The following is a 27,025-nucleotide window of genomic DNA, read 5'->3' on the forward strand; positions in this document are numbered from 1 at the left end:
ATAACATATTTTTAGCATTTAGCATCATGTCTAGTACATGACTCAAATTTAGCTATTGCTTTTTTTTTTTATTACAAGTTTTGGTATTTTAGTATATAAATGCATTGAATAGGAACCTTAAATAAAGTAAACTTCTGACTTACCACTCTAGAAATGTTTCTAAGAACTCGAATTAATTATCTTTGCTTATTTGCTTAAAAAGCATAGGCTGGTGATGGGTAATAAGGAGGGCACGTATTGCATGGTGCATTGGGTGTTATACGCAAGTAATGAGTCATGGAACTTTACATCAAAAACTAGGGATGTACTGTATGGTGACTAAAATAATATAATAAAAAATATCATTTAAAAAAAAAGCAAGTTAAGTGTTACGGTTCTAGTTTGCATCCTTTACTGTTTTAATTATATTGAGAACCCCCAAAATAATCCTGTATACAAAGCATGCGGGTTTGTCTTTTTTTTTCTTATTATTAATTTTAAAAATTGCAGTTTCCCTTTTTTCTGAACGCTGACTCTGAACAGTATTGCAAATAAGTAAGGGTGTGTGAGTGTACCTATAGATATATACACAGGTGATATGCTGCTCACATTCTTTTCTAATTGTTAAAATCAGTGTCCTTGATTTCAACATATTTCCTTTGTTTGGTCACTTCCATACTATAAAATCTATTTTAGATAGTGTAATGTTTTTGCTTACATTTTTATAAACCCTCATTAGATTGTGAATTCAGTTGGTACAAGGCTTAAGACTTAATTTATCTTTTCACTAATGATAATCCAGAGTCCAGAGTCTGTCATATAGTGGCTGTTCAATAATTTACTATAGAATTAATGGAGGTGAAAGGAAATTGTAACAGGAAGTCATTCAGAACAGAGACTTCAGAGTAGTCATTCTGACTTTACAGATAAAGGAACGATACCCCAAAGATTTACTTGTCCAAGGTCATAGCTTCCTGGAGGCAGAGCCAGGTTTGTAGTTCGTGTATCCTCTGTGGCACCCAGCATTCCAGATGTTTCCATTAGGGCAATAACTCAGTTTTCCATTATCTCCTCCCCTAAACTGTAGTTTTGTGACAAAGCACCAGAGGGCGCTCTGAGTATGAGATGGAATATTTTTGCAGTTAGAGCTTATTTCTGGAAATAGTGGATTTTGACCTTCCACAACGATGTGATATATATATATATATAAAGTTGTTCTCCCTATTTAATGCCTGGTAATCATTGGTTTACTAAATAATGTCATAATCTCGTATTGTCACTTTTAATACTTTGAGTTACATATAAAATCCTGTAAATAGAAGATAGCTAAAAGGTAGCTTTGAGAACAAAGGAAAGATGAGTGTATTAGTGAGTGATAATAAATAAATAGCATTTTTAGTACTAGCAGCAGCAACAGCATTTATTACATTTTATTATATCCCAGGTAGTTACTCTGTGGGGTAGGTGCTGCTAATAAGCTGAAGAAATTGAGGTCTGGACAGGTAAACTTGCCCTGGGTCACATGGTTTGAGGGTGATAGCACAGTTTGAAATCAGAAATGATTTTATTTCCAAGTTTCAGAGAGGCTTTTTTATTCTTAAAGTCTTAATCTACATACTAGAGTTTTCCTGGAGCCAAGAGATATTATGGATTAAAGATATGGCTTTGTAAAATATGAGGCCTAACCATATGCCATTATCAACCACCTCTTTACCCTTGTCTGGAAGAGGCTGATGTTCCAAGTTGAGAGACTGATGTAATTGAGATATATTTTGATGAGAGCTGTTGTAGAAGTATATACTATGGGCACATAATGGAACAAAATTAGGTAAAGGGGGATCAATTTCCAATGACTCCGTCTTACCCTGTTTTTATTACAATAGAATTTCTAGAAGTAGATGAATATCCAGAACATATTAAAAACTTGGTGCAGAGAGAAAGAGAATTGGAAGAACAAGAAAAAAGGCAACGAGAAATTGAGCGCAATACATGCAAGGTTAGATATCATAATTTTACTTTTAATTAAAAAGTGCTGTTGAAGTTTGCTTGACTGCAATTCTCATAATATACTCATTGGTTGATTCTTTAGGCAGTTATACTATCATGATCATTAATGTAACTATATTACTGAGGTAAGATATGGTTTTATTTTATGCATTAAAAAACACATGTAGTGGTAGTACTCAGTGCTGGTAAGGTTACAATGATATAAACATTGTCACATTCTGCTACAAGAATAATAAACCGGTGAAGACCTTATTGCATAGAAATCGAGTAGAGTTTATCAAGAGCCTTAAGCAAATTTATGTATTTTTATATAATTCTCTTTAGGAAATACCTAATCAGATAATCACACATGCTATACAAATTTTCATCACAAGGACATTCATCATGATATTTTCCAAACTAGACAAAAATTTGAAACAACCTGAATGTATATCAGTAGAAGAATGATTATTTAAATTGTGATACATGCTTATTAAGAAATGTACAGTTGTTGAAATTAATGTTTTGAGTTCTTTTTTTATGTGACATAGTCACTATCAATTACTGAGAAAAATAGACATGGGAGAGAATGATCTCAATTATGTTTTTTAAAAATTACAATATTTGGGGCACCTGGGTGGTTCAATCAGTTATAAGCGTCTGCCTTCGGCTTAGGTCATGATCCCAGAGTTTTGGGATTGAGCCCCACATAAGGCTCCCTGCTCAGCGGGGAGTCTCCTTCGCCCTCTCCCTCTGCCCCTCTCCCTGCTCCTTCTCTCTTTCTCTCTCACTTACTCTCTCTCAAATAAATAAATAAAATCTTTTTTAAAAATTACAATATTTTGTGGTACCTGGGTGGCTCAGTCAGTTGAGCAGCTTACTCTTGATTTGATCTCAGGGTCGTGGAATCGAGCTCCCTGTCGGGCTTTGCGTTCAGCTGGTAGTCTGCTGGAGATTCTCTCTCCCCTTCTGCCCCTCCCCTGCTCACTCCCTCCCACTCTGTCTATTGCTGTCTCTCTCTCTCGTTCTTTCACTCTCTCTCTCTAAAATAAGTAAATCTTTTAAAATTGCAATATTTTGACTATTAGGGAAAAAATGCTATCTACAAAAGAATTATGTTTTGATTCATGACCTGCTGAGGTAATGATAATAATTTACATTTTCTAGATAAAATTATTCTGTTTGCATCCTGTGAAACAAGTAATGATGGAAAATAAATTAGAAGTTCATAAGGATAAGACATTAAAGGAAGCAGTAGAAATGGCTTATAAGGTATGTTTAATTGCACTGTTGGACAGTATCAATATCTCAGATAACAGTATTAACATCTTTTTCAAAATTGTTATTAGAGTCAGTAGTAATACAAGCACTTGCAGTCATGTTGATAGCCCATTTACAGCATCTCTCTCTCTCAAGGGTGTAGTTTACATCTCATTCTGAAAGCCAGTTCAGTTTTGTAGAACAAGAATTAGAATTAGAAACAAAAATACTGATTTGTTCTTTTCATTCATTTAGCGGATATGTATTGAGAGCCTTCCACAATTTGCAAATATGTTATTGTTTAGATGCTATAAAATAAATCAGTAATATATTGAGATTATTTCTCCTGAGATGTTAACCCTGAGGAGACAGCTATGCAAAACGTTAGGGGAGAATATTTTAGTAGAGATGACAACGTATATAAAAACTGAGGTGAGGACGTGGCTGGCATCATCAGAAAACTGAAAAAAGGGACATTGTGTTCAGATTGTCTTGAATGAGAATAGAGTAGCATAAAATCAAATTAGAGACTTTGTATGAGTAAAAGTTTGCAATTCTAAGACTAATGGAAAGTTATTAGTGGGTTTTGAAAGGCAAATTGGAAAGGAAGCATTCTTAAAGAGATTGTTCTAAATGTCATCTGTAATACTTGAAATTAAAAATATTTTTTGCCCTTTCCATATAAATACTAACATCATTGAACTGAAATTAAAGTCGTTAGAGAAAAAATTGCATACTGCATCATTTCATTTATAATTTATATATAGAACCAATGAGAGAACTAAAAATAGTACACAAGATAGCTGACATTGTTTCTCAGAGTGTGATCCACACTTGATTGTGTGACTATTCTAACTAATGCCACTGGTCCTCACTAAACTGTAAGCACTTACAAAGGCAAAGAGTGTTCTGGTTTGGCTCACAATCGCATTTCCAGTACTTTTACCTGGTGTGCAGGAGAATCAAAATTTGGATGGGTATGTGGATGAGTAAATGAATGACCAAACAGTAAAATGGGTGGATGGTTCTGGATTTACCTCATTAAAAGTAAAAATCCTGTAAATACAGTGGTGGACTCCAAGCATCATCTTTGCAAACAATAGTGAAACCAAACGAGACTAAGCTGGAGAAAACATCTTACCTAAACAGTTTTACAATCAATGATATCAGTAACAGTAGTTTATATTCCAGCAGTTTTTAGTACAGGAAGGAAAAAAAACGTTGTCTTAAAATAGGAAGTAAAAGTTCATAAATATAAAGAATCAAACAAACAGAAGAGAGAAATAAATCAGACTTATGTACCAGAAAGAGACCTCTATTTGGGGGGAGAATTGGGGGGTGATAGAGGTCAGTGGGTACACACACCAAGATTTACTGTTTTTCTTGAAAGTCATAATCACAAACCTTAAATAAGTATGAAATACTTTGAAGTAATCCTGTGTGTCTTCAGGCAGTTCGTTTTCACTTAAGAGATGTTGCATCCAGAGTATGCCATCTACCAGTGACATGAGCTAGAGGGGGATTTATGACAAATGCTTGTGCCCTGAGCTGTAGGTACTCGGGAGGCTCATCTGGAAAGGGAGCTAGCTGCGGGGTGGCGCATGGGAGACACAAGCTGTGGCCTCTCTGGTGACTCTACGAGGCATGCTGTCCCCCTCACTTAGCAAGATGGTCAGACCTAAACATGTGAGTCACCAGTTCTTCTCCAGATTGGATTCATAAACAGAAGCCACATATTCTCATTGGTCGTTCTCCCTGGTTCCAGCTTAGCGATTACAGAGCAATAGTTTATAATACATTGATTTTGAGTCCATCTGAAGTTTAGGATGTTAACTTTCTTTAAAACCAGAAATGTCTTTAAAATTTGTTGATGTATAAGTTGTATGATTTGGGGGATAATGAAATAATGGTTATTTAAATATAGCATTGAAGTCGTGCCTTTAACGTTGATGTCTTTGAGCTCTGATGCAAATCATAAATATACGGATTATATTGTTTGTTAGAACCTGTTGGTGGTGTAATTACACATCAGACTAAAATACCATATATATTTTTTTTCTTTTTTCTTGGGCGTCATTTTCTTTTAGATGATGGATTTAGAAGAGGTCATACCCATGGATTGCTGTCGCCTTGTTAAATATGACGAGTTTCATGATTATCTTGAACGATCGTATGAAGGAGAAGAAGATACACCAATGGGACTTCTACTAGGAGGAGTCAAGTCAACATATATGTTTGATCTGTTGTTGGAGACAAGAAAGCCTGATCAAGTTTTCCAGTCTTATAAACCTGGAGGTAAAGAGTTTTATGGTATTTTGAGTTGTACTTAACTTAAAATTTTCATGAGGTTTTTTGTTAATAGAAATTAATTTAATTTTAAATTTTTATATATTCTTAAGATGCAGAATAATTTTGATAGGTTAAGAAGTAGTCAGCAACAAGTTTGCGGTTAAGTTCTAGGTCACTTTCAAAGAGCTATACACAAAATTTTTAAAAATAGGGTTTTTTTAACTTTTAGTTTTCAGTGGAATTTTTCTCTTTCAGTACTGAATCATCCTCCTTTCTCCCTTCTTGTTCCCTACTCCCTCTACTTAGAGAGAAGACCCTGGTCCAAAAAAAGTATATTCCCATTAAGTCTCAGAAGTAGAGTCTATTTTTCAGTCTTCTTGAAGAGGAGGTTTCATAAGCCATCACTGCCAGTGCTCTTTTTTTTTCTTCATCCTCTCCATTTCTACAGGTCCTAGGAACTTCAGCTTTTTCTGTTCTCATTAAATCTATCACATTCCTCAATATCTTGGGAGTTTTTTTCTTTGAGACTGATCTGGAAAGCAAAATACCAGGCCCCTAGCTGTACCCTCTCTGTAGGGTTAAATTGTAATATGAAGAATTTAAGTGAAAAAAACAAACCATGTAAACCAAAGCAGAATTTTCTGTAGGATGTAGAGAATATTTTGAAGAGAGGAAGTCTTTGATTATGAACAAGGTCTTAAGTGATGATATAATGAAGGTTGTTCAAAAGCAGGTAGGGCTGCTGTGTCCCATTTAGAATTTGTTTTGCATTTTCTGTTTATATTTATTTGGTGTTATGGTTTGGGTCTGTATTTTGGAACTTTGGATATTTTTAATATGCTTGATAAATTTGACTGTGTTATGTTTTACAAGGAAACAAAGCATGTATTTTAAAAAAAATCATATTTTGACTATTGTCATTGTTTTAAACAGATGTACGAGAACATTTTCATTAGCTTCATTTCCATTTCTTTGTAGTTATTTTTAATGTGATAAATTGTGAAAGAGAAGCTTTAACTTGTATTATATACATGTATAACACTGTATGTTGACCATCTTGGTAATTAGAAAAACGTTATCTTTGCCATCTCTTGGAAACACATGAAAAGTGCAGTGCTCATGTGAAAGATATTTTAAAAAATAACCTCCAGTTATGTTTTTATGTTTTTCAAATGGGACAGAAGTGATGGTGAAAGTTCATGTTGTTGATCTTAAGGCAGAAACTGTAGCTGCTCCTGTCACCGTTCGTGCTTACTTAAATCAAACAGTCACAGAGTTCAAACAACTGATTTCAAAGGTAAGTTTTAAAAATCGGTCAGTGACTATTTTTGAGTACCTGCGCTGTATAAAGCATTATGTGATAGTTACAAGTAAGGTATAGGAACTAACTTAATATTTACTGGCGGGAGGCAAGTATCATTAGAAGAGGAGGACATTTTGAGTGGAAGACACCAGTTAACCAAAGTATGGAGGTCAGGAAGTGTGAGGCGAGTGCGCCTAGCAAGGGCCATGTGTTTGGCTGGATCTCTGTTAAGTACCTGCCTAGAAATAGAAGGTAGTTTATTTCATGAAGGGTCTTTAAGTAGTAAACACAAAGGGATGGGCTCTATTTGATGTAGGCAATAGGAAGTAGGATATTTGTTTGTTTTCCTAAGCACAGCAGTGGTATAATAAGAGCTCTGCTGTACAATGGTTAAGTCTGGTGACACTAGACTAGTGTTCCACATGGAAGGAGCGGGGAGTCAGGAATGTAGATGAGGAGGCTGTTGAAATAATTCAGGTGAAGGCATAGGACCAGAAATGAGAGAAGGTGTAGATTGTTAGAACAATTCTATAAATAGAATCTGCCAGAGTTGTGATTGGTTGGAGTAAGGCAGGAAGGAGCACAGATGACCTGAGGAGTTGCAAAATTGGGTAACCACAAAGGTGTAGTGATCTCGTGATAGAAATAGAAGAGTAGTGTGGGGGGGAGCAGATTTGACAGGGAAGGTGCTAAATTAAATATTGACCACATTCAATGAGTTAGTGATAGCATAGACTCATTCAGAATTTTGGGGCTGGAAAAGTATGATGAGAACATTCAAATTTCCTTGGACAGAAAGCTAGTCCACTCCAAATAAAATGGTGTACTGGTATACTGTACTCTGTGGGACATTGAGCACACAAACATAGGTAAAATTTCAGGGTTCTTAAGCTGTACGTTCAGATGCCTCGGTGTGGTGGAAATTGTTCGGTAATAGCAAGCCAAGCAGTTGGTCCACTTTCCAGTCATTGATCTTATGACAGGGTCGCCTTTTATCTCTTCGGGGTTTTTAATGCCTACTCTAGCAGGGTCGTTGTGACTGTTAATGGAACAACTAAATGCTTTGTTTGTCGGGGAGAAAATTGTTAAGTACTATATAGAAGTTGGGTTTTAATTATTACTATGTTAACAAAGCAACAACTTCTAACACTTCTGCCTGAGTAATAATTGGAGGAGACAAATCACGCTTTTTGGAGTTACATTTTACAATTAAATTGTTCATAAAAGGACTACATTAGTGTACTCGCTCTGTATTACAGTTTAGAGTATGAGTCCGGAGGTAGAATACAAAAGAAACACATGATGTTCCTGTCCCTGAAAAAGCTAATAATTTTGTTGGGAAAAATATGTCTGTAGAGAATAAAGACAGTCACAAAATATGTTGCCAAGTAATGCAATGGTTAAAGTATAACTGGACTGCCTAAGAATTAGTTATTATTAGTTGTATTGAAAACAAATCATGTTTTTTAAAACATAAATTTTTTTGTCTGCTCATTTCTTGTGAAATTGCTATGATACCTCAAATTAAGGATGTGTAATTTTAGAATAATGTTAAATTTTACCTATTAATTAATATCATTTTCACAGAAGAAAAACAATGTAGTAAAAGTATTAACAGCTCTTCACAGAATTCAGAATAACCCATTGAAAGTTGAGAAGTTAAACAGGTATTGGTTTGACATCCACTCTCAGAGTCAGTTATTCTGTTTCGTTGGAACCAGATCACCTCATTTACTTTGCAAGCATGACAGGAATAGAATTTTCAGTGAAAAATCGTTACCTTAACAATAGTTTCAGAGCCTACATACCTAAGTGATACTTTGTTCACCTAATTTACAGCATAATTAATGGATAAGACTAAAGTTTTTCCAGATTCTTAAAAATTTTATAAACCTCTACAAAGATTATTTTCTTTGAATTTTCTTTCTGCTGTTTTAAAGAAGAATTCAGCAGTGTCTCATTGTCCACGTTTCCAAGTCGAGCAGAATTATCCTTGAGAGTCCTTATTCATCAAATCACTTCCATTACAGGCCATCCACTTACCTGCCGAAACAATGAGGATAGTGCTGGAACGCTGCTACAATGACCTACGTCTTCTCACTGTGCCCAGTAAGACCCTGAAAGCTGAAGGGTTTTTTAGAAGTAACAAGGTACATCTTTTAGTTGTTCGTTACCATTTTCTATGCTGGTTATAATAAATTAAGTTTTATATTTTAAGGCTGGCCTCTAGAGCTATCCACCATTTGTCTTTAATTTACCTTATGAATTCTCCCATCCTCTCAACAATCATCTTCCTTTGTAATTGATCAGATCAGGCTTCTTTCCGTCCTGCTCAATCAGTCCTGCTGGTTCTCCTCTATGTCTTGTTCATGAGCTACCCCCACCTGCAGAGCTCTTCCTCCTCTCCCTACACTTATTTTTCAAGCCACAGATTAGTCCTGCCTCTTTGGTGAAGCCTTACTGACTATTTCTATCCACAACAGTCCTGTCCTCTGAATTCTGTGAATTATGTTATGTTCATTCTTGAGCTTCTCCCATAAAGCAGTACTTCATGGTGAAAGTTAGAGACATGCCTACTCTAGAGAAGATTGTCATTTTGGGTTCACCCAACGTTATTCCCTTTCTCTACTTATTTATCTCTGATAGAAAAGAGAAAGTTCACATAGGTCTGTTTGTTTCACCTCTTGATACCATTATGTGTTCTATCATTTATCATTTTTCCTCTGTGTTTATTTCTAATGCCGTCAGTTTACTCTAGATAAATTGTATCCAAAATTTGCCTTGTTTGCCATGTTTTATTTATTGCCTTTTTCATTCTCATTCATCTTAATGCAGTCTCGAGTCTTTTATCTCATTTAACCTTTTTTAGTGTTGTCATATTATTCCCAGTGTGTAATTTTTATTCACCTCTGTTTTCTTTGGATACTTCTGCACGGTGCTTGTGTGTCATTAAAATCTCTAATCCACCCTAATGCTGTTCTAGGGTGAAAAGTGGGAGGGATCACCCTTTATTTTTTTCTTTAAAAAGAAATAGTCCTGATTGTAACATTTATTGAACAGTTATCGACTCTCGTTTGATTTATATTTAACCACCTACTTCCCCCAGATTATTTGAAAAACATCCCCAGATGAAATATTATTTCATCTATAAATAATCTGAATATATATTTCTAAAAGGTGAGAACTTTTTAAAAAACATAACCATAATTATATTATTACATCTAGAAAACTAACAGAAATGCCTTAATTATCAACTGATAATCTAGTCAATATTCAGATTTCCCTGATTATCTTGTAAATTTTTTTAATAAGATTTGTTTGTTCAAATAGGATCCAAATAAAGTCCTTGACCTACCTCTCAAGTTTATTTTAATCTAAAGCTCCCCCATGTGTGTTTATATCCTTGCCATTTATTTGCTCTAGAATCAAGTCATTTGTCCATTAGATTTTTTTTTTCTATAATCTGGATTTTGGCATTCCCAACATGTCTTTATACATGTTCCTCTGTCTGTATTTGTGCGAAACTTGTTTTCCTAATGGGCAGGATATGGAGTACAAAAACATTCTGAAAATGGGCAACCCAATAAACAAGATATGTGTATATGCGTGTGTGTGTGTGTCCCATCTGTCTTAGCAGTTTTATGGCTAATTACAAAGACATATGAAGAACATAATATTAATTTTATTTAGTCTCCAAAAATAGTACGCATTCCCTTTAGAAATGTTATTTTCCCAAATTTTACAACTTACTATGCACTGTCTTGTATTGAGGTGATATGATGAATGAGATTTAATATCACTAAAATTAATGATGTAATGTAACTCTTTGGCTTACTATTTAGGTATTTGTTGAAAGTTCTGAGACTTTGGATTACCAGATGGCCTTTACAGACTCTCATTTATGGAAACTCCTGGATCGTCATGCAAATACGATCAGATTATTTGTTTTGTTACCTGAACAGTCCCCAGGATCTTATTCCAAAAGGACAGCATGCCAGAAAGCTGGGGGTGATTCTGGTAATGTGGATGATGACTGTGAAAGAGTTAAAGGACCTGTGGGGAGCCTAAAGTCTGTGGAAGCTATTCTAGAAGAAAGCACTGAAAAACTCAAAAGCTTGTCACTACAGCAGCAGCAAGATGGAGATAATGGGGACAGCAGCAAAAGTACTGAGACCAGTGACTTTGAAAACATAGAATCACCTCTCAATGAGAGGGACTCGTCAGCATCAGTGGACAATAGAGACCTTGAACAGCATATTCAGACTTCTGATCCTGAAAATTTTCAGTCTGAAGAACGGTCAGACTCAGATGTGAATAATGACAGGAGTACAAGTTCAGTGGACAGTGACATTCTTAGCTCCAGTCATAGCAGTGACACTTTGTGCAATGCAGATAATGCTCAGATTCCTTTGGCTAATGGACTTGACTCTCATAGCATCACGAGTAGTAGAAGAACGAAAGCAAATGAAGGGAAAAAAGAGACATGGGATACAGCAGAAGAAGACTCTGGAACGGATAGCGAATACGATGAAAGTGGCAAGAGCAGGGGAGAAATACAGTACATGTATTTCAAAGCAGAACCCTATGCTGCAGACGAAGGTTCTGGGGAAGGACATAAATGTATGTACTTAGAAAGAAAAAGGCTTCTCAAAACAGCACCAATTGTTTTCTCAGTTTATTTAAATTTTTAGTTAAGAAAAGAATCAGCTAAGAGTTAGGTACTTTGTTCTAAGACCACCCGTAACTTACTGGATTATAAGAATGTCCTCTGTTGCCTTTGCTTTCATTTTCGGTGCATTTGTAGTTGCAAGTGTTCTTGGACCTCTGCAACACATCAGACCTGTGACAGCAGTGACGTCACAGCTTTGGGGAAAGATAAGGGAAAAAGAGGAAAGAATTAAGAATTTTTTAAAGGAAAGAATTATGATAGAAGTACTAAGTAAAAAAGTAAGGAATAGCTTAAAGAGTAAATAATATACCAAAAAGAAAAAGAAAGAGCCAGACACTAGAAAATTTGATATTCACTGCCCAGGAGAATTTTTTATTTGTGCATCCGCTCTCTTTTCTTTATCCCACAATGCAGATAACTCCCTTCCCACACCCCTTAAAGAGTCCGTAATTAACTGGGAAAGTCAGAAAAGGGAAAGGGCTTTAAGTTGATACTTTGGGGGGGGGGGAAAATGTTGATACTATGAAGTGAGCTCCAGGCAGAGTATAAACTAGAAATTCTCAATTGTATAATCACAAAAAGATTGAAGAGATCTGTCGGTTTGGCCTTTGGGATAAACAACAACAACAAAAACACACCAACATTAAAATAAAACAACTGTTATAAAACATCAGACTAAAACAGCCAGAGAATTAGCAGAACAACTAGGTTCAACATACAAAATTTTCCTTCAGGTTTATAAGGGATAGCTCAAAAAATAAATACTTTGCATTAGTCTTTAACAATGCAGATATTAATATTACCCCTTATATTTTTAAATTTTAGTTTTCAAAACACTTGTTTGTTCTCCCTTGAAGCTTGTATGAGATTAATAAAGCAAATATTGATATTCTCATTTGACTGATAAGAGAACTGAAGCTCATAGAGGATGAATGACTTGCCCAAAAGTATATTTAGAGCTAGTAAGTAGCGGAACCATTACTACAATTTCAGTCTGAAGGGAATGCCTTTGCTCCCTTACCTTTGTAACAGTGGGAAGGAAGTCCCACTCTTCATCCATCCGTTTCCACCCACCCAGTTAATATTTCTGGATCCATTCAAGATGCCAGGCCCCATGTAGATTTTAGAAGTAGAGGTGACAGAGCTGCAGCCTTACGTTTCATTGGTGGGAGAAGACACAAACAACCAGTGTAAAAGTTAAGTGCTATGATGCTTATAGTCTCAAAATTTAGTCTTTTAAAAGTGGTAGAAATTATGGAATCAGTTGTAAAAATGCATAAATTTGTGTTTTTAACTAGTTCTAAATAACACGGAAACCATGTGACATCCATATACATATCTTGCAAAAACCTCAAGTGGGAAACTATGGTTGGTGAGCCCCAGTGGAGACAGAAACTCTTAGTAATGCTTTAACTTCCTGTGGAGTTTTTACTTCATAAGGCTCATTAACTTACTTTATTTCATTTAGTTCCCAACAACTGTGTGAAATTGATGTTGGTAGACACGTTTCACTGATGAAGAAACTGGTTCAAACTGGCTAAAATAATTTGCCAGAGGTCACACAGCTGGTGGGTCACATTGCTGGGATCAAACTCAGATATTCTGATTGTAAGCCTGGGGTGCATTCCTCCACCTCATAGCTGCTACCACGGTGCCTTCCTTTCCTCACATCATAGTAAAGTAAAAATAGCTAGTAGCTACTGTTACTTGCTTTCTTACCATCCTCAACCCTTCTTAGGGCATTGGAAAAATTAAAAGTAGCTCCTCTTTAGGAAGAGGTTAGACATTTCTTTTAAGTGGTTTGTTTTATAATGATGTGCTGGATATTTGACTGCATGAGAGTCTCAAACTTAAGAATTTAATGGGAATGCTTAGAATTATAGTCTGAGGAGTCTCATTCCACCTTTTTGGAAATTCATAGTGGACTAATGTACTAACGTTTACTGAAATAGTAAACGTGATCAAGAGAACCCATTTACTACAGTTTATTTCAGCTTTCAGAAGCTACGCAGAAAGCTTGTTTGTGTTTGAAAAGAAAAAGTGAAAATCATGGAAACTGGCTTAGAGGGAGAGGATGGGGATGATAGCCAGCAGCCAGGTGTTTCAGGAGTCTGTACTAAGTAAGGCTGGTTCATCACAGTTCCTCAGTGATCTGAATGTAGGTGCCTGGGTAACGTGGATAATGGATATAATACAGATCCTGCAGAGGGTTGAAATGGCAAGGTATAATAGACAAAGAACTTGATACCTGAAGAATGACATTCTATATAGGCAATTAATTTAGGTAATAACTGAAATACACTTAAAGGGATGGTCTTTAAGCTATCTGTTGTAATCCAGGAATTGTTTCAGGGAGTAATTATAGAACCTTTCTCTGAAAATACTGTTCCGCTGTGACCTAGTTGGCAGTCTGCAGGCATTCAGGTATAGACAGGGAGGTCAAGATAATAAAAATGGCAGTGCATTTGCACTGAAAATTTCTTTGTACAATTTTGGTTACCACCTCGTTCAAGAAATACATAAAAGAAAGAAAAAGAAAAACCTTAAAGATATTTTGAGGTTGTACTGTGAAAAGACTGAACTCTTCTCTTTGAAGAGGTGAATAGGAAAAATGGTATGATGGTATAATTATAGCCAATCAGTTAAGCCATCAATTTTGGCCAGGGCTATATTAAGCATTTTATATATACTGACCTCAAAACACATGACATTATAAATACTCTTGTCTCCATTTTATAATAGAGGTAATTGAAGTACAGAGAAGTTAAGTCAGAGTCACAAATCTAATGTACAAGGAGGAGGCAGGAATTCATTCATCCAGGCTGTTTCACTACAGAACCACCTTGTCCTCATCACCATACTGGACTACATCAGTAACCAACAAACACTGTGTCTCCCTGTGATACATTACCACAGGTTATCCCAGAAACTGAAATGGCTGTAATAGCTTATTATTTGAGTAATGATTTAGAATTTACTGCATTTGTTGTAACAGCAATCAACGAGACTGGTGTAATGATCCCCTGAGAAAACTGAGGCTCAGAGACATTGGATGACTTACTGATAGCCATTTATTAGGCAGCAGTTGCAAAGCTGAAATCTGGTCATTGTTTTCTGATTTCTAATCAAGTAATTTTTTCATTATATCCTTCTCAAGGATAGTATAAATAGAGGCTTATTTGCCAAAAACTGGATTATTAACATTTAGGGGCACTCCTTAAAGTTTAGAAATGGACATTATAAAGAAATTAAATGCTGCCCGTAAAGGTATATATAACAAAAAAGTTCATCACCATGTTTCTGTTCTAATTCTTGTCACCTCTTCTATAGTGGATCTGAATCTTATAACCAAGAAAACAGTAAATGAACATTAATTTGTTTGAAAAAGTCCACTCAAAAATTCATCAACCCAAAAGTTGGGATGACCTAAGAACATAAACCAGGCGTGTTTTAGGGTCTCATCCTGGATTAGTGATGTAAATTTCACAGAAAACCAAAGCCTACCCTTGAGAGAGGCTTACGGGTACAGGATCCATGGGCCTATGGCAGCATGCAGCTCGTGTATTCTGTACTGCCTATTGTAAGAGAAAGAGAAAATGAAGAAGAAAAATTGCTCTTTTAATATGAAGACCAGAGTAAATAGAAATATTCCAGAAGTATGTTCATGAGTGGCTTATAAAGGACAAAAGAGTAATAAGTATTAGAAAAAAAATAATAAAGCTTGCCAAAAATAATCCTGTTACAATGCCAAGAGAGCTTTTATGGGCAGTTTGGAGGAAGATTCATTTAGATACTCTTCCTATTACAGTAAACCACATGATAAACAGACATCTTCATATGCTAGTCTTGACATTTTTATTCTAGTAGAAATCCCAGAACTAGATTTACTAGCAATTTCTGAAGCAATTACTAGATATCTGGCACTGTGCTAAGAGCATGATAAACCTATTACCTCATTGAATTCCCGCTGGAATCCCATGAGGTAGGTGCTATTCTCTCTGTTGTTTAAATGAAGAAGTGGATATACAGAGGCTGGGGGCTTGCTACACGTCACATAGCTAAACGGGAAGCAGAAGAGGCAGGGGTGAAGCCTGGCCAGAGCCACGTTATTACTGTGTAGAACTAGAAATGTATGTAATTGAAAAAAATTCCTGGAAGGTTGGTTTGGAATTTAGCAGCCTAAATAAATAAATAAGTTCTTAAATATCTCTGAACAGTTGAAGCTGTTGGATTCTATCGTATGCTCAGTGTCCATGTTTTTTGTCCATTCAATGTTGTGTATGAGCTAAAAGTCAAATAAGTGAAAGGGGGTACTTTTTTCCTGCTTACAGTATAATAAAAAGCAAATGATCTATTTTATTTATATCCTAAGAGGTTTCTTTTACATTTTTGTTTCTGTTTTGTTTTGGTTTTTTTGTACTTAGGGTTGATGGTGCATGTTGATAAAAGAATTACTCTGGCCGCTTTCAAACAACATTTAGAGCCCTTTGTTGGAGTTTTGTCCTCTCACTTCAAGGTCTTTCGAGTGTATGCCAGCAATCAAGAGTTTGAGAGCGTCCGACTGAATGAGACACTTTCATCATTTTCAGATGACAATAAGGTTGATTAAAATAATTTTGAATAATTAGAGTCTGTTTTAAATGATAGATTTGAGAACATCTTGCCCTGTTTCCAAGTAAGGTGAAAGAGATAACCCTAAAAGGGTCATTTTATTTTTATGTTTAGTGATTATTTGTTTTTACTGATGTTGTTTTTCTTCATCTAACAAACATTTGTTAAATGTTAACTGTGTGTCAGTTACTATTCTAGGTGCTGGGAATCAGAGGTAAAAGATATATGTGTTCTCAAAGAATCCATAATCTAGAGAATTTTTGAAGACCAAACTAAACAATGTGGGGAGAATGGGTTGTTTATTCTGCTGAGATAATACATCTAAAAAAATGTTTTAATTTATAGATTACAATTAGACTGGGGAGAGCGCTTAAAAAAGGAGAATACAGAGTTAAAGTGTACCAGCTTCTGGTCAATGAACAAGAGGTAAGTAATACCCTTCAGAGCAATGTAAGGTCACTTTTGGTAGTTAATGAAAACATACAGTGCAGAGATTTTATGACGAGTCATTTCTTTTTACCTCTTTAAAGCAGAGGCCAGCACACTCTTTCCAGAAAATACTATAGTTGTGCAGGCCATTCTGCCTCTGTTGCAGCTGCTCATTTCTGCCCCCGCAGCACCAAAGCAGACACAGACAGTATATAAACCAGTGGGGTTGGCTGTGTCCCAGTAAAACTGTATTTACAAAAACAGGGAGCAGATGAGGTGGCTCTCAGGCCTTTTTTTGCCATCCCTCTGCTTTAAAGTGTTGTTACAAGTGCTGGAGTGAGGCAGAGACTTCTGCTTTTAAAAGGGGATTTGTTTGTGCCTGTTCTTTAGAAATGACCATGTAGTGCAGGGTCATGAAGTGCAGGCTCGCAGTCGATCTGTAGAGCCCTTACATGGGACTTGCGGTGTTCAGAGAGTCATTATGATTTAGCAAGCACTGACCTAGTAGCATTTACCATATGCTTGCAGATATCACCTCCATTAATCCTCATCAATTAGCTATGATATGAGTACTATTTATTACTCCCATTTTACAGATAAAGAAACTGAGGCACAAAGAAATCATGCAATGTGCCCACGGTCATACAACAGATGCCAAGCTATGGCATATACCCAGAAGAAAAAAGCAGAGTCCCTGTTTTCAGCATGTTTGTAACATCTTATTGAGGACCTAGACAAGTGAAAACCAAACAGCAAATGTAATAGTGCCCCCTCTTATCCACAGGGGATATGTTCCAAGATTCCCCCCAGTGGATGCCTGAAACCGTGGATAGTACCACATCCTGCATACACTGTGCTTTTACCTAGACATGCATACCTTGATAAGGTTTAATTTATAAATTAGGCACAATAAGAGATTAATAATTGCCAATAATTAGATAGTATAGTTTTAACAGTATACTGTAATAAAAGTTCTGTGAATGTGGTCTCTCACATATCTTACTGCGCTCTATTTACCCTTCTTGTGGTGATACGAAATGATGAAATGCCTGTGCGGTCAATGCAGTGTAGGCATTGTGACTGTTACAGTGTAGCATTGGGCTGTCACGGGCCTTCTGACGATTTGTCCGAAGGAGGGTCATTTGCTTTCGGACCCCAGTTGGCTACAGGTAACTGAAAATGCAGAAAGGAAAACCATGGGTAAAGGGCCACAGGAAGGGGATAATTTTTTCCTAAAATGCCTTCATTTGTTCAACAGATATTGTATTGGGCATCTGTCATATCTCTTATATGTGAATGTTTCTTCCAAATTTGGGGTTTTTAGAGACAGTGTGCCTTCTGAGACAATGAATAAACGCATTTGGAGAATTAGTATGCACTTCCCTCATTTTAGTCCATAAAAGTGATTCTTTTTACTTTCAAAATTGTGATCATTTGGTTATAAAAGGAGAAATATGAGTGTTATTTAATCTTCACAATGACTCTGTGAGGAAGACACTGTCCCCAGTTTACAGATGAAAGAAGGAGGCACAGAAATGTTAAGTAAACTTGCTCAAGATGGCAGAGTTAGTAAATAGTGAAGCCAAGGCTTGAACTGAGGAAGATAGATTCCTAACTCAGGCCTGTAATTGTCACACTATAAAGTGCATATAAAATGTCTTGTGTATCCCTATTTGAATGTGTAATTCAGTTCTGTGATGATGTTTATATTCCTAGCCATGCAAGTTTCTGCTGGATGCTGTGTTTGCTAAAGGAATGACTGTACGGCAATCAAAAGAGGAATTAATTCCTCAACTCAGGGAGCAGTGTGGTTTAGAGCTCAGTATTGACAGGTAAAGTAAAATTATAGTTATCATTAGCAATTGGAAGGAAGACTGTGTGGTCAGTTGATATGGATTGGTATAATTTTCTAAAACTAGAATTAATTCCTGTACTATTCAGAATTTTAGTAATAGAGATTGATTTTTAATAGAACTAAGCAAAACTATTAGAATTTGTTTGAACTTCCTTGAAATTTGAGGAGCATCTCATTATATTTTTTCCAAATTTTAATGAATAACCACTTGACTTTTCCATTTAAACATAGTCCATTTTTTCTTGATGTCAGATTCATGTCATTTTTTTAAGTTAAGAATCTCAAAATACAGTAGTTTAAAATGTCTTATCACATTTGTAGATTTCGTCTAAGGAAAAAAACATGGAAGAATCCTGGCACTGTCTTTTTGGATTATCATATTTATGAAGAAGATATTAATATCTCCAGCAACTGGGAGGTTTTCCTTGAAGTTCTTGATGGTATTATCCATATTTTTATGGGGAAATATCAGAAATGCTCTGGAACTAATAGAAGCCTATAGTTTTTTATCACATACCAGGTTTTCTTCTGTCTTTAGTCTGGGTTCCATTTACCTTTTAAGTATTTCTTTTCTCTAATTTTGAGAATATTAATTTTTCCTTACAGAGAAGTTGCAGTTTCAGAGTTGCATTTTTAGTACTTTTTACAGAAAATTCTGCTAACATTTTCTTACCTGGGTTTGTTATTTAGTTTCTTTCTTCATTATGGCTTATTTTGTTAGAGGGTGTAGTATTGATAATTGATCAGAGATTTTGAGAACAATAACTGTATTAATCTCCTAGGCTGCCATAACAAAGTACCACAAACAGGGTGGTTTAAACAATGGAAATTTATTGTCTCTCAGTTCTGGAGGCTGGAAGTCCAAGATCAAGGTGTCCGTCGGGTTGGTTCCTTCTGAGAGCTGTGAGGGAAAATTTGTTCCATGCTCCTCTGCTAGCTTCTCATGGTTGCTTGGCAGTCTTTGGTGTTTGTTGGCTTATAAATGCATCTCCTGATCTCTGCTTTCATCTGCACATGATGTCCTCCCTGTGGGCTTGTATGTCTGTTTCCGAATTTCCCCATATCATAAGGACACTGGTCATGCTGGATTAGGGCCCACCCTAATGACCTCATTTTAACTTGATTACCACTATAACAACCCTATTTCCAAAGTAGGTTGTAATCTGAGGTACTAGGGTATAGGACTTTAAATGTCTCTTTGAGGAGACACAGTTCAGCCTGTAACAGTAACCTAGAAGAGGACTTGTGTTTGTCACACCTCCTGGTTTTAATGTTCAACACTGAAACATTTAAAGTATTGTTTTTTTGGAGGAGGCAGTGGGAGAAAAGTTGACTTTGGGGAGATCATATCAAGGAAACAACCAGTTCTATATTCTTTGGTGACTGCTGTTGTCTAGAAAGATTTTTATTTTTCTCTTTTTCCCTCTATAGAAATCAAAATATCATAAGATTGTGATAGTTTTCAGAGGGTTCAATAATACTAACACCTCACCTATTTCAGGATATTTTGGGTCCAGTTTGTTTTAAATTTCAGTTGTGAAAGCTATGATTAAGTGACAATGGGGGAGACAAGGAACAACTAGGACACTGTCTACCATGCTGTGGAGGCACGTGCTCCAGACTGTGATTCCTTCTCTGAGTATTGGGGCCTCAGACCATAATCACTGTGTCTGGGTAGACCAGGAAGAGACTATGACGGACACAGACGTTCCCCTTGTTAGGAAGGATGCAGATGAATTAGCTGCGAGGTGTTTCTGGATGGTGGGTGCCTGCATCGGTGTCATTTCAGTATATATTTCAGCATCAAAATAGTTAAGAAATAAATCGTGATTAAATTTAAGAAACATTTATTGACCTATAAATTGCCAGACACTGCTAATCTCTCTTGCTACAAAAATGAATAAGAACCAGTGATTGCCCTCCAGATGCATAGTCTGTAAGAGGACCAGAACTGCAAACCTGTAATTCCAAAATCATAGGTACGAAGGACCAAATCAGTGGTTTGCTCTTGTGTTCACCAGAGAGAAAGGAGACAATTGAGCTGGGTGTTGAAGAATCAGTAAGTTTTGAGTAAATGAAAAGAGGGGTTAATGGTAGCCTGAGTGAAGAAAGAAGATAAAGTAAAGATGATTTGTGGGCTAGTAGCCAACACAGGCAAAGATTGGCAATCCAGAGAAGAGAGTAGTTGGTAGAGCAGCGTCTAGCAGGTCAGGAGGGAGGAGAGCTTGCAAAAGAGTAAGGGATTCTCCTCAGAGGCTGGAGGGAAGAGAGGACATAGTTTATTCTCAAAAACTCATTGGGATAATTGGGTTCTTTTATGCCCACTATCGAAGCATAACACTTGAAGCAAACCTTTTTGTGTAGTCAGGCAATACAGAAAAAGTCAAAGTATGAACCTCTAGAGAAAAGAGAAAGATGACGTAATCTCATATCTTCATAGGGGTGGAGAAGATGAAATCCATGTCCCAGCTTGCAGTTCTGTCAAGAAGGTGGAGACCTTCAGAGATGAAGCTGGATCCCTTCCAGGAGGTTGTGTTGGAAAGCAGTAGTGTTGATGAGCTGCGAGAGAGGGTAAGTTCATTTTAAACAAATTGAACTAACACATGTTTCTCTCTGTGTTGCTTAAGAGAGGGCCTAGGAAGTGAGTGCCAGACACTAACGTGGCAACCTTTCTTTCTTTGTCTCTTTCGTACCTTGTGACACCTTGTCACACACTCTCCTTGTTTCTTCAGGCTCCTGGTGCTTTGAAAAATTACACTGGCTTTTGGCCATCCAGAAGTGAACCCTCACTTTTAGTTACTTGGATCAAGTTTATCCTGAGTAATCAGGATTAGTTAGAAGTTACTAGAGTAAATTGTTGTATATATTTTAAAAAGCCAAATGATGTGGAATTGAATAAAGAATCCAGATGAAGTTCTCTTTTGCATTATTCATTTTAAAGGTGGGAATTCTGTGGCTCTTTAGGGATTGGGTGGATTATGCATAAGCAGTACTAAGACAATTAGCATCTTGAGAAAAAAATTTTACTTCCGTAATTCACACCAAACACAAAAATAAATCCTAAATATATTAAATCTGTATAAAAATAAAATGATAAATGTACTAGATGAAAATATTGAAAATATTTTTATATCCTGGAAAGGGAAAGATCTTTGTAAGCATAATACCAGAAACTAATAAAGAAAAGATAGATTGCATAAAAGCATAAACCTTTCACACACAGCCTCCTCCCCAATTTTTTTTTTAAACAACCCATAAACAAAGATAAAAAACAAGAAAGGGGAAGATATTTAAAACAGATATGAAACACGATGGCCTGTCTTTGTAAGGAGCTACTACGTTAATAAGAAAACGATGAGCAATCTAATTTTAAAATAGGAAAAGAACTTGATTAGGCCATTTGTTGAAGAAGAAATTCAAGTTAAAACAGTAATAGCATTCTTTGCCTCTTAAAGTGGTGAAAATTTAGAACATCAAAAATACCTACAGTCATCAAGGTTTGGGGAAAACAGGCAATATCATACAACTTTGATAAGTAGTTAAATTGATTTAATTTTTTCAGGCTTTAGTTTGGCATTATCAACATTTCAGATGTGCAGTTCCACATCTAAGAATTCAGTCTAAAAGAAATATTTGCAGAAATACGCAAGGATATTTATGAAGGTATATAGTATAGCATTGTAACTGGGAAAAATTAAAAACAGATTTGATGTCCATCAGGAGGGAATAAAATAGCATATTAAGCTATTGAAGAGAATGAGGTTACTCTGTAACCTATTCTTATAAATAGGCTGTATAAAATTATTCTGTAGAGATGTTTCATAAATGTAATTTTACATATTTTAGAAATATGTGATATAGTTTATATATGCATAGGAAAAGGTCTGGAAGGAATATACTAAATTGGTATTTCCAGGACACAGCATTTGCAGGGTGGGAGGAAGACAATTCCTCTTTCTGCTTTTTTTTCTAATACTTTATATCAAACATTACATCTTTGTTTTTGTTTTTTTTGTTTTTTTTTTTTAAAGATTTTATTTATTTATTTGACAGAGAGAGGAGAGCCAGCGAGAGAGGGAACACAAGCAGGGGGAGTGGGAGAGGAAGAAGCAGGCTCATAGCAGAGGAGCCTGATGTGGGGCTCGATCCCATAACGTCAGGATCACGCCCTGAGCCGAAGGCAGACGCTTAACAACTGAGCCACCCAGGCGCCCCTAAACATTACATCTTTGAGGAAAAAAAATTGCGCTATTTCTGTGTGGGTTAAAAGGTTGATGACTTATTTTAGCAAATTTATTTTTTTAAATGAACTTATATAAAATGTTTCCTTTTACAGCTTTCTGAAATCAGTGGAATCCCTTTGGAAGATATTGAATTTGCCAAGGTAAAGCCCTGAGAGTGTTTGCATTTGGGTGCTAGCGTTCAGTAAACATGGCTAACAGCATGATTTATTCATTCGTTCGTTTTTCCCCTAGGGTAGAGGAACTTTTCCCTGTGATATTTCTGTCCTTGATATTCATCAGGATTTGGACTGGAATCCTAAAGTTTCTACCCTGAATGTCTGGCCTCTTTATATCTGTGATGATGGTGCAGTCATATTTTATAGGTACATTTACAATGTGTTTGTTATTCCCAGTGATGTAATTTTTTTTGTTGTGCATAGTATCTTGTTTTCCTATGTTTAGGGTACGGAGCGGCCCTGATCAGTAGTTAATACGAGAGCCACACATTACATTTTGAATTTTTCTAGTAGCCACACTTAAAAGTAAAAATAAACTGCTGAAATTAATTTTGGTAAAATATTTTAACCCACTATGTCCAAAATGTTATTGTTACATGCAGTCAATATAAAAAGTCACTCATGAGATGTTTTACAGTCTTTTTCTTATAGTAAGTCTTAGAAATAGTGCATGTTCCACTTCCAGTAGGTCTCAAGCATTTAGTAGGCACATGTAGCGAGTGACTGCTGTATGAGCCAACACAGATAGAGAGGGAAAAGAATAGTCATTGGAGCCTGGGGCAGATAGGAGTTCAGACTGGGCTTTGTTATGTACCGAGTTCCTCATCTGTAAAATGGTGACAATGATGTCGGCCTTGCAGGATTTTATAAGAACTAGAGCTATTACATTTAAAAAAAAAACTGGCCTAGTACCTGTTTATATATAAATGTTCAATAAGTGATAGCTATTATTATACTAGTAATAGGATGGAAGTTATTCTGTGCCATTTTTAGAAGTGAGTGCTGTGTTAGTAAACGTATTAGAAATCCAGGACATCTTAGTGTGAGATTATTTAACTTCACCAGTGACAATCAAATTTCATTTTCTCACCAAGGAGCATTATAACATTCAAGCATAAATCAGTAAAGGCAGATGGCTATACTGATCTAATATGTAATTAATATTTTAAACAGGGATAAAACAGAAGAATTAATGGAGTTAACAGATGAGCAAAGAAATGAACTGATGAAAAAAGAAAGCAGTCGACTCCAGAAGACGGGACATCGTGTAACGTACTCACCTCGGAAAGAGAAAGCACTAAAAATATATCTGGATGGAGCACCAAATAAAGATCTGACTCAAGATTGACTCTGCTAGTGTAGCATTTTCCCTGGGGGATTTTTGGTTTTAATTAGATGGTTCACTGCTACTGTGTAGTGCCATTATGGCCGGACATGGTTAGGGGTAACCCAGTGACACCAGCACTGATTGGACTGCCCTTCACCAATCAGAAGCTCAGTGCCCAATGGGCCACTGTTTTGACTTGGAATCATGTTGTGCACTATAGTCAAATGTACTGTAAAGTGAAAAGGGATGTGCAAAAAAAATAAAAACAAAAAACAAAAAGCAAAACCTGCTACTAGAAAAGGGGGAAGGGGAAGGAGTACACTTCTTTTATTGCGGACAAATGTGCACATAGCCGCTAGTAAAACTAGCCTCAAACAGGATGCTCATAGCTTCATAATAAAAGCTGTGCAAAGGCCATGAATGAATGAATTTTCTGTTTATTTCACTGATACACACATTACCTCATTGACAATTCGGAAGTAAATGCAACGTGTGTTGACCTTTGGAAAGCAGCAAAAATAGGAGCTGAAGAAAGAAATTCTTAGAACCAGCCATAACCCAGTAAAGAATTGTGAAGTTGTGTTTTTATTTTGTTTCATTTTTTGCAAAGTATTAAGAACATTATTCTGGAACATCAAAACGTTTCCCTTAGACCACTCCCAGCAGGTAGCAGCTCAAATTGCTGCAATATTGTAATTATAACTGACTATACTTAAGTTATGGATGTAGAGAATACGTTTCACTCGTTCATTCAGCATGTAAATAAAATGGATCCTATTGAGTTTTCATAATTGCAGTTCAACTATTTCCCATGGTAATTCTTTCCACATATCACTCATGATGTACATTTGTGTACATTGAGGAGTACAGCAGTCCGTGTAAATGTAATCCTCAGTGAGGTTCCTCAGTGCTGGGTCCCATACGATTGTATTTGCCCTTGTTAATGAGGTTTTTCTGTTCAGCAGCTTCAGTTGTTTTTCTATGTACATTTACTTTTGAAGATTTACTTCAAGTTTGAATCTTCTAGAACCCTTCTAAGTCCCACTTTAATTTTTGGAGTTGATTTTTAGTTACATGTAGTTTAACTCCGCGGAAGCGTCTTAACATCGTGTTGAAAAAACTTGCTAATAAGTCAGGTCATGGCACAGGCTGATGCAGTCAACATGATTTCATTGCAAAGTCTATTAGAATTGGCAAGTTTTTGCTTTGCTAAATATGACTTCAATGAACACAATTCTACATAAATTTTGAAAATGCCATCTAATTTATAAAAATCAATAAAAAGGTTTTGGTAAAACTTTTTCATGCCAGATGCTGTTTACAACAATGAACATGCCAATAAAACATTTGTTCATTCTGTTGTGTTATCTTAGTCATTAAATTTTTGTGGATGAAGAATCTGGATTAAGAGTAGATTTGTTTTCTTTAACATTTTGTAACATGTCCTGAATAATTATTTCTGTAAGGTACATTTAGAGTAAAGTTCTCATAAGAGAGATGAAAAGATGTTAATATTTAACTTTGGAGGATCCTGTCAAGATTTCAAAATCAGGTTTTTACCTTCCTTTTAAGAAAGACAATAGTATTAGCAGATGTTGGCTCTGTAGTTTGAATATAATAATTGAGAATTCCGTAATATCTTTAAAGTTTCTTGAAATCCACAGGGGGAAAAAATCTTTTCTAAGGTATTTTTCTGGCTAATTTTTATTCCATGTAAACTGCTGTGTAGCATTCTGCTAACTTTCACTGAAGTCTGTTCTAGTTTGCATTAGTGGAGCTGGTGTTCTCAGAGGAAAACCTTGGAAGCGCTCGTGGCACGCTGTCTTTCGGATCACTTGGATTTGCTGATGGAACACGGCAGCTCCTTGGTTCTAATCCAGGCCTACTTACTTGCAATGTAGGGCTTAATAGAGTTTCTGCTCTTGAGGGCCCACTCTGTGCAGCGGAAGAGGCTGATTGTAAACAAGATGGGCTTTGGGCTTGGTTTGGCTTAGTGTTCCTTTAAGAGTAAATGGTAAAGTTCTCACACCTGCTCCTCATTCTGTGCCTTCTGCCCTGCTTTTTGTGTTTGTGTTTTCTGCTTCTAATTGCAGGCATACTACAAATACCAAGAGTAAAGAAAATAGATTTCATTATAGAAAAGAAAAATTTAAAGCTTCCTGCTTTTCAGTGCCTGATAGAGCGAGAACACAATGTTGCACTTCAACAATTTCAGCAAAGGGGTAGAGAACTTTCCAAACTCAATTTGTGGTGATGGGAATGGTCATGTACGTGAGGGAAGTTCACGTGCTTCTGCCTCCCTCAGATTCAGAGAATCCCATTAGGATCCATCAGCCAAGAGGCAGAGCACGGACTGTGTGGGGCAGGAGACACAAGCCACATGCAATAAACTGTGACCCTGTTCAAGGTCAGGCCGCGGTTTTGAAGAGCCGCTACTGTGGGAGAGGTGGGGATGCGTCAGCCAGGCACGCCAGGTGGGAACCAAGTACCTGCGTGTCTGAGGCAGGTGCGGAGGGTGACGGTATGTTCTGGTCAAAGAAACAGAAGCTGGCGGTCTCCGGACCATGCTGTGTCTAGCTGGTCTGTGCAGAAGCTTGCTCGCTGGAAGTCCGCATGCTGACCTAAGGGAGTGTCAGCGAGGGCCGATAGCCACGATAAAAAGTGAAGGAGCCCTACACTAGAGTATTCGATGGTCTCTTCATAATGAATGGAAAGTATTTACAGATTCTGAGAAAATGAGGGCAGGGGGAGGGAGGCTGTGAGCCTGAGCCACAGCTAGAGAATCGTTGCCGGGCAGCACCGTTAGGAAGGGTGCTGTGTCCTCTCTAGGCCAGGAGAGAGGGACAGAGCGAAAACTTACCATGCTGTCTAAGCGAAACAAGTGCACGGAATCAGAGCATTGCTAATCAGTGTCGTTGCTAAATCTGGAAGTGACCCGTGAATGTATGGAATACAATAAAATCGTTTATTCTGGTTCATTTGCTAGTATTTGCTTTCCAATTGGAAAAGTTCTCCCTCTGAATTTTGTCCCTTTGTTTAGCATTGAGACCCTAACCAACTCTTTTGCACTTGTGACT

The 27,025-nt window shown here is 36.6% G+C and overlaps 1 protein-coding gene across 4 annotated transcripts in view; it reads left to right on the top strand.

The window, feature by feature from the left end:
* Nucleotides 1-24,365, top strand: part of USP47 (ubiquitin specific peptidase 47) — a 109,427-nt gene extending 85,062 nt beyond the window's left edge. For 3 of the 4 annotated variants that reach the window (XM_045796496.2, XM_045796497.2, XM_045796499.2), the window contains 14 exons: nucleotides 1,863-1,975; nucleotides 3,133-3,237; nucleotides 5,313-5,520; nucleotides 6,696-6,811; nucleotides 8,848-8,967; nucleotides 10,660-11,437; nucleotides 15,911-16,086; nucleotides 16,443-16,523; nucleotides 18,243-18,358; nucleotides 18,703-18,821; nucleotides 20,822-20,952; nucleotides 22,718-22,765; nucleotides 22,857-22,987; nucleotides 23,795-24,365. In XM_045796496.2, the coding sequence (XP_045652452.1) occupies nucleotides 1,863-1,975; nucleotides 3,133-3,237; nucleotides 5,313-5,520; nucleotides 6,696-6,811; nucleotides 8,848-8,967; nucleotides 10,660-11,437; nucleotides 15,911-16,086; nucleotides 16,443-16,523; nucleotides 18,243-18,358; nucleotides 18,703-18,821; nucleotides 20,822-20,952; nucleotides 22,718-22,765; nucleotides 22,857-22,987; nucleotides 23,795-23,969 (2,417 nt within the window). In that variant the 3' untranslated portion in view covers nucleotides 23,970-24,365. The remainder of the gene's footprint in view (nucleotides 1-1,862; nucleotides 1,976-3,132; nucleotides 3,238-5,312; nucleotides 5,521-6,695; nucleotides 6,812-8,847; nucleotides 8,968-10,659; nucleotides 11,438-15,910; nucleotides 16,087-16,442; nucleotides 16,524-18,242; nucleotides 18,359-18,702; nucleotides 18,822-20,821; nucleotides 20,953-22,717; nucleotides 22,766-22,856; nucleotides 22,988-23,794) is intronic. The other variant, XM_087855272.1, reaches the window with a different exon arrangement.
* Nucleotides 24,366-27,025: the final 2,660 nt, after the last annotated feature.

This window comes from Ursus americanus, chromosome 24, assembly GCF_024610735.1.
Source record: "Ursus americanus isolate L20-20 chromosome 24, mUrsAme1.1.p, whole genome shotgun sequence".
Classification (NCBI taxonomy): Eukaryota; Metazoa; Chordata; class Mammalia; order Carnivora; family Ursidae; genus Ursus; species Ursus americanus.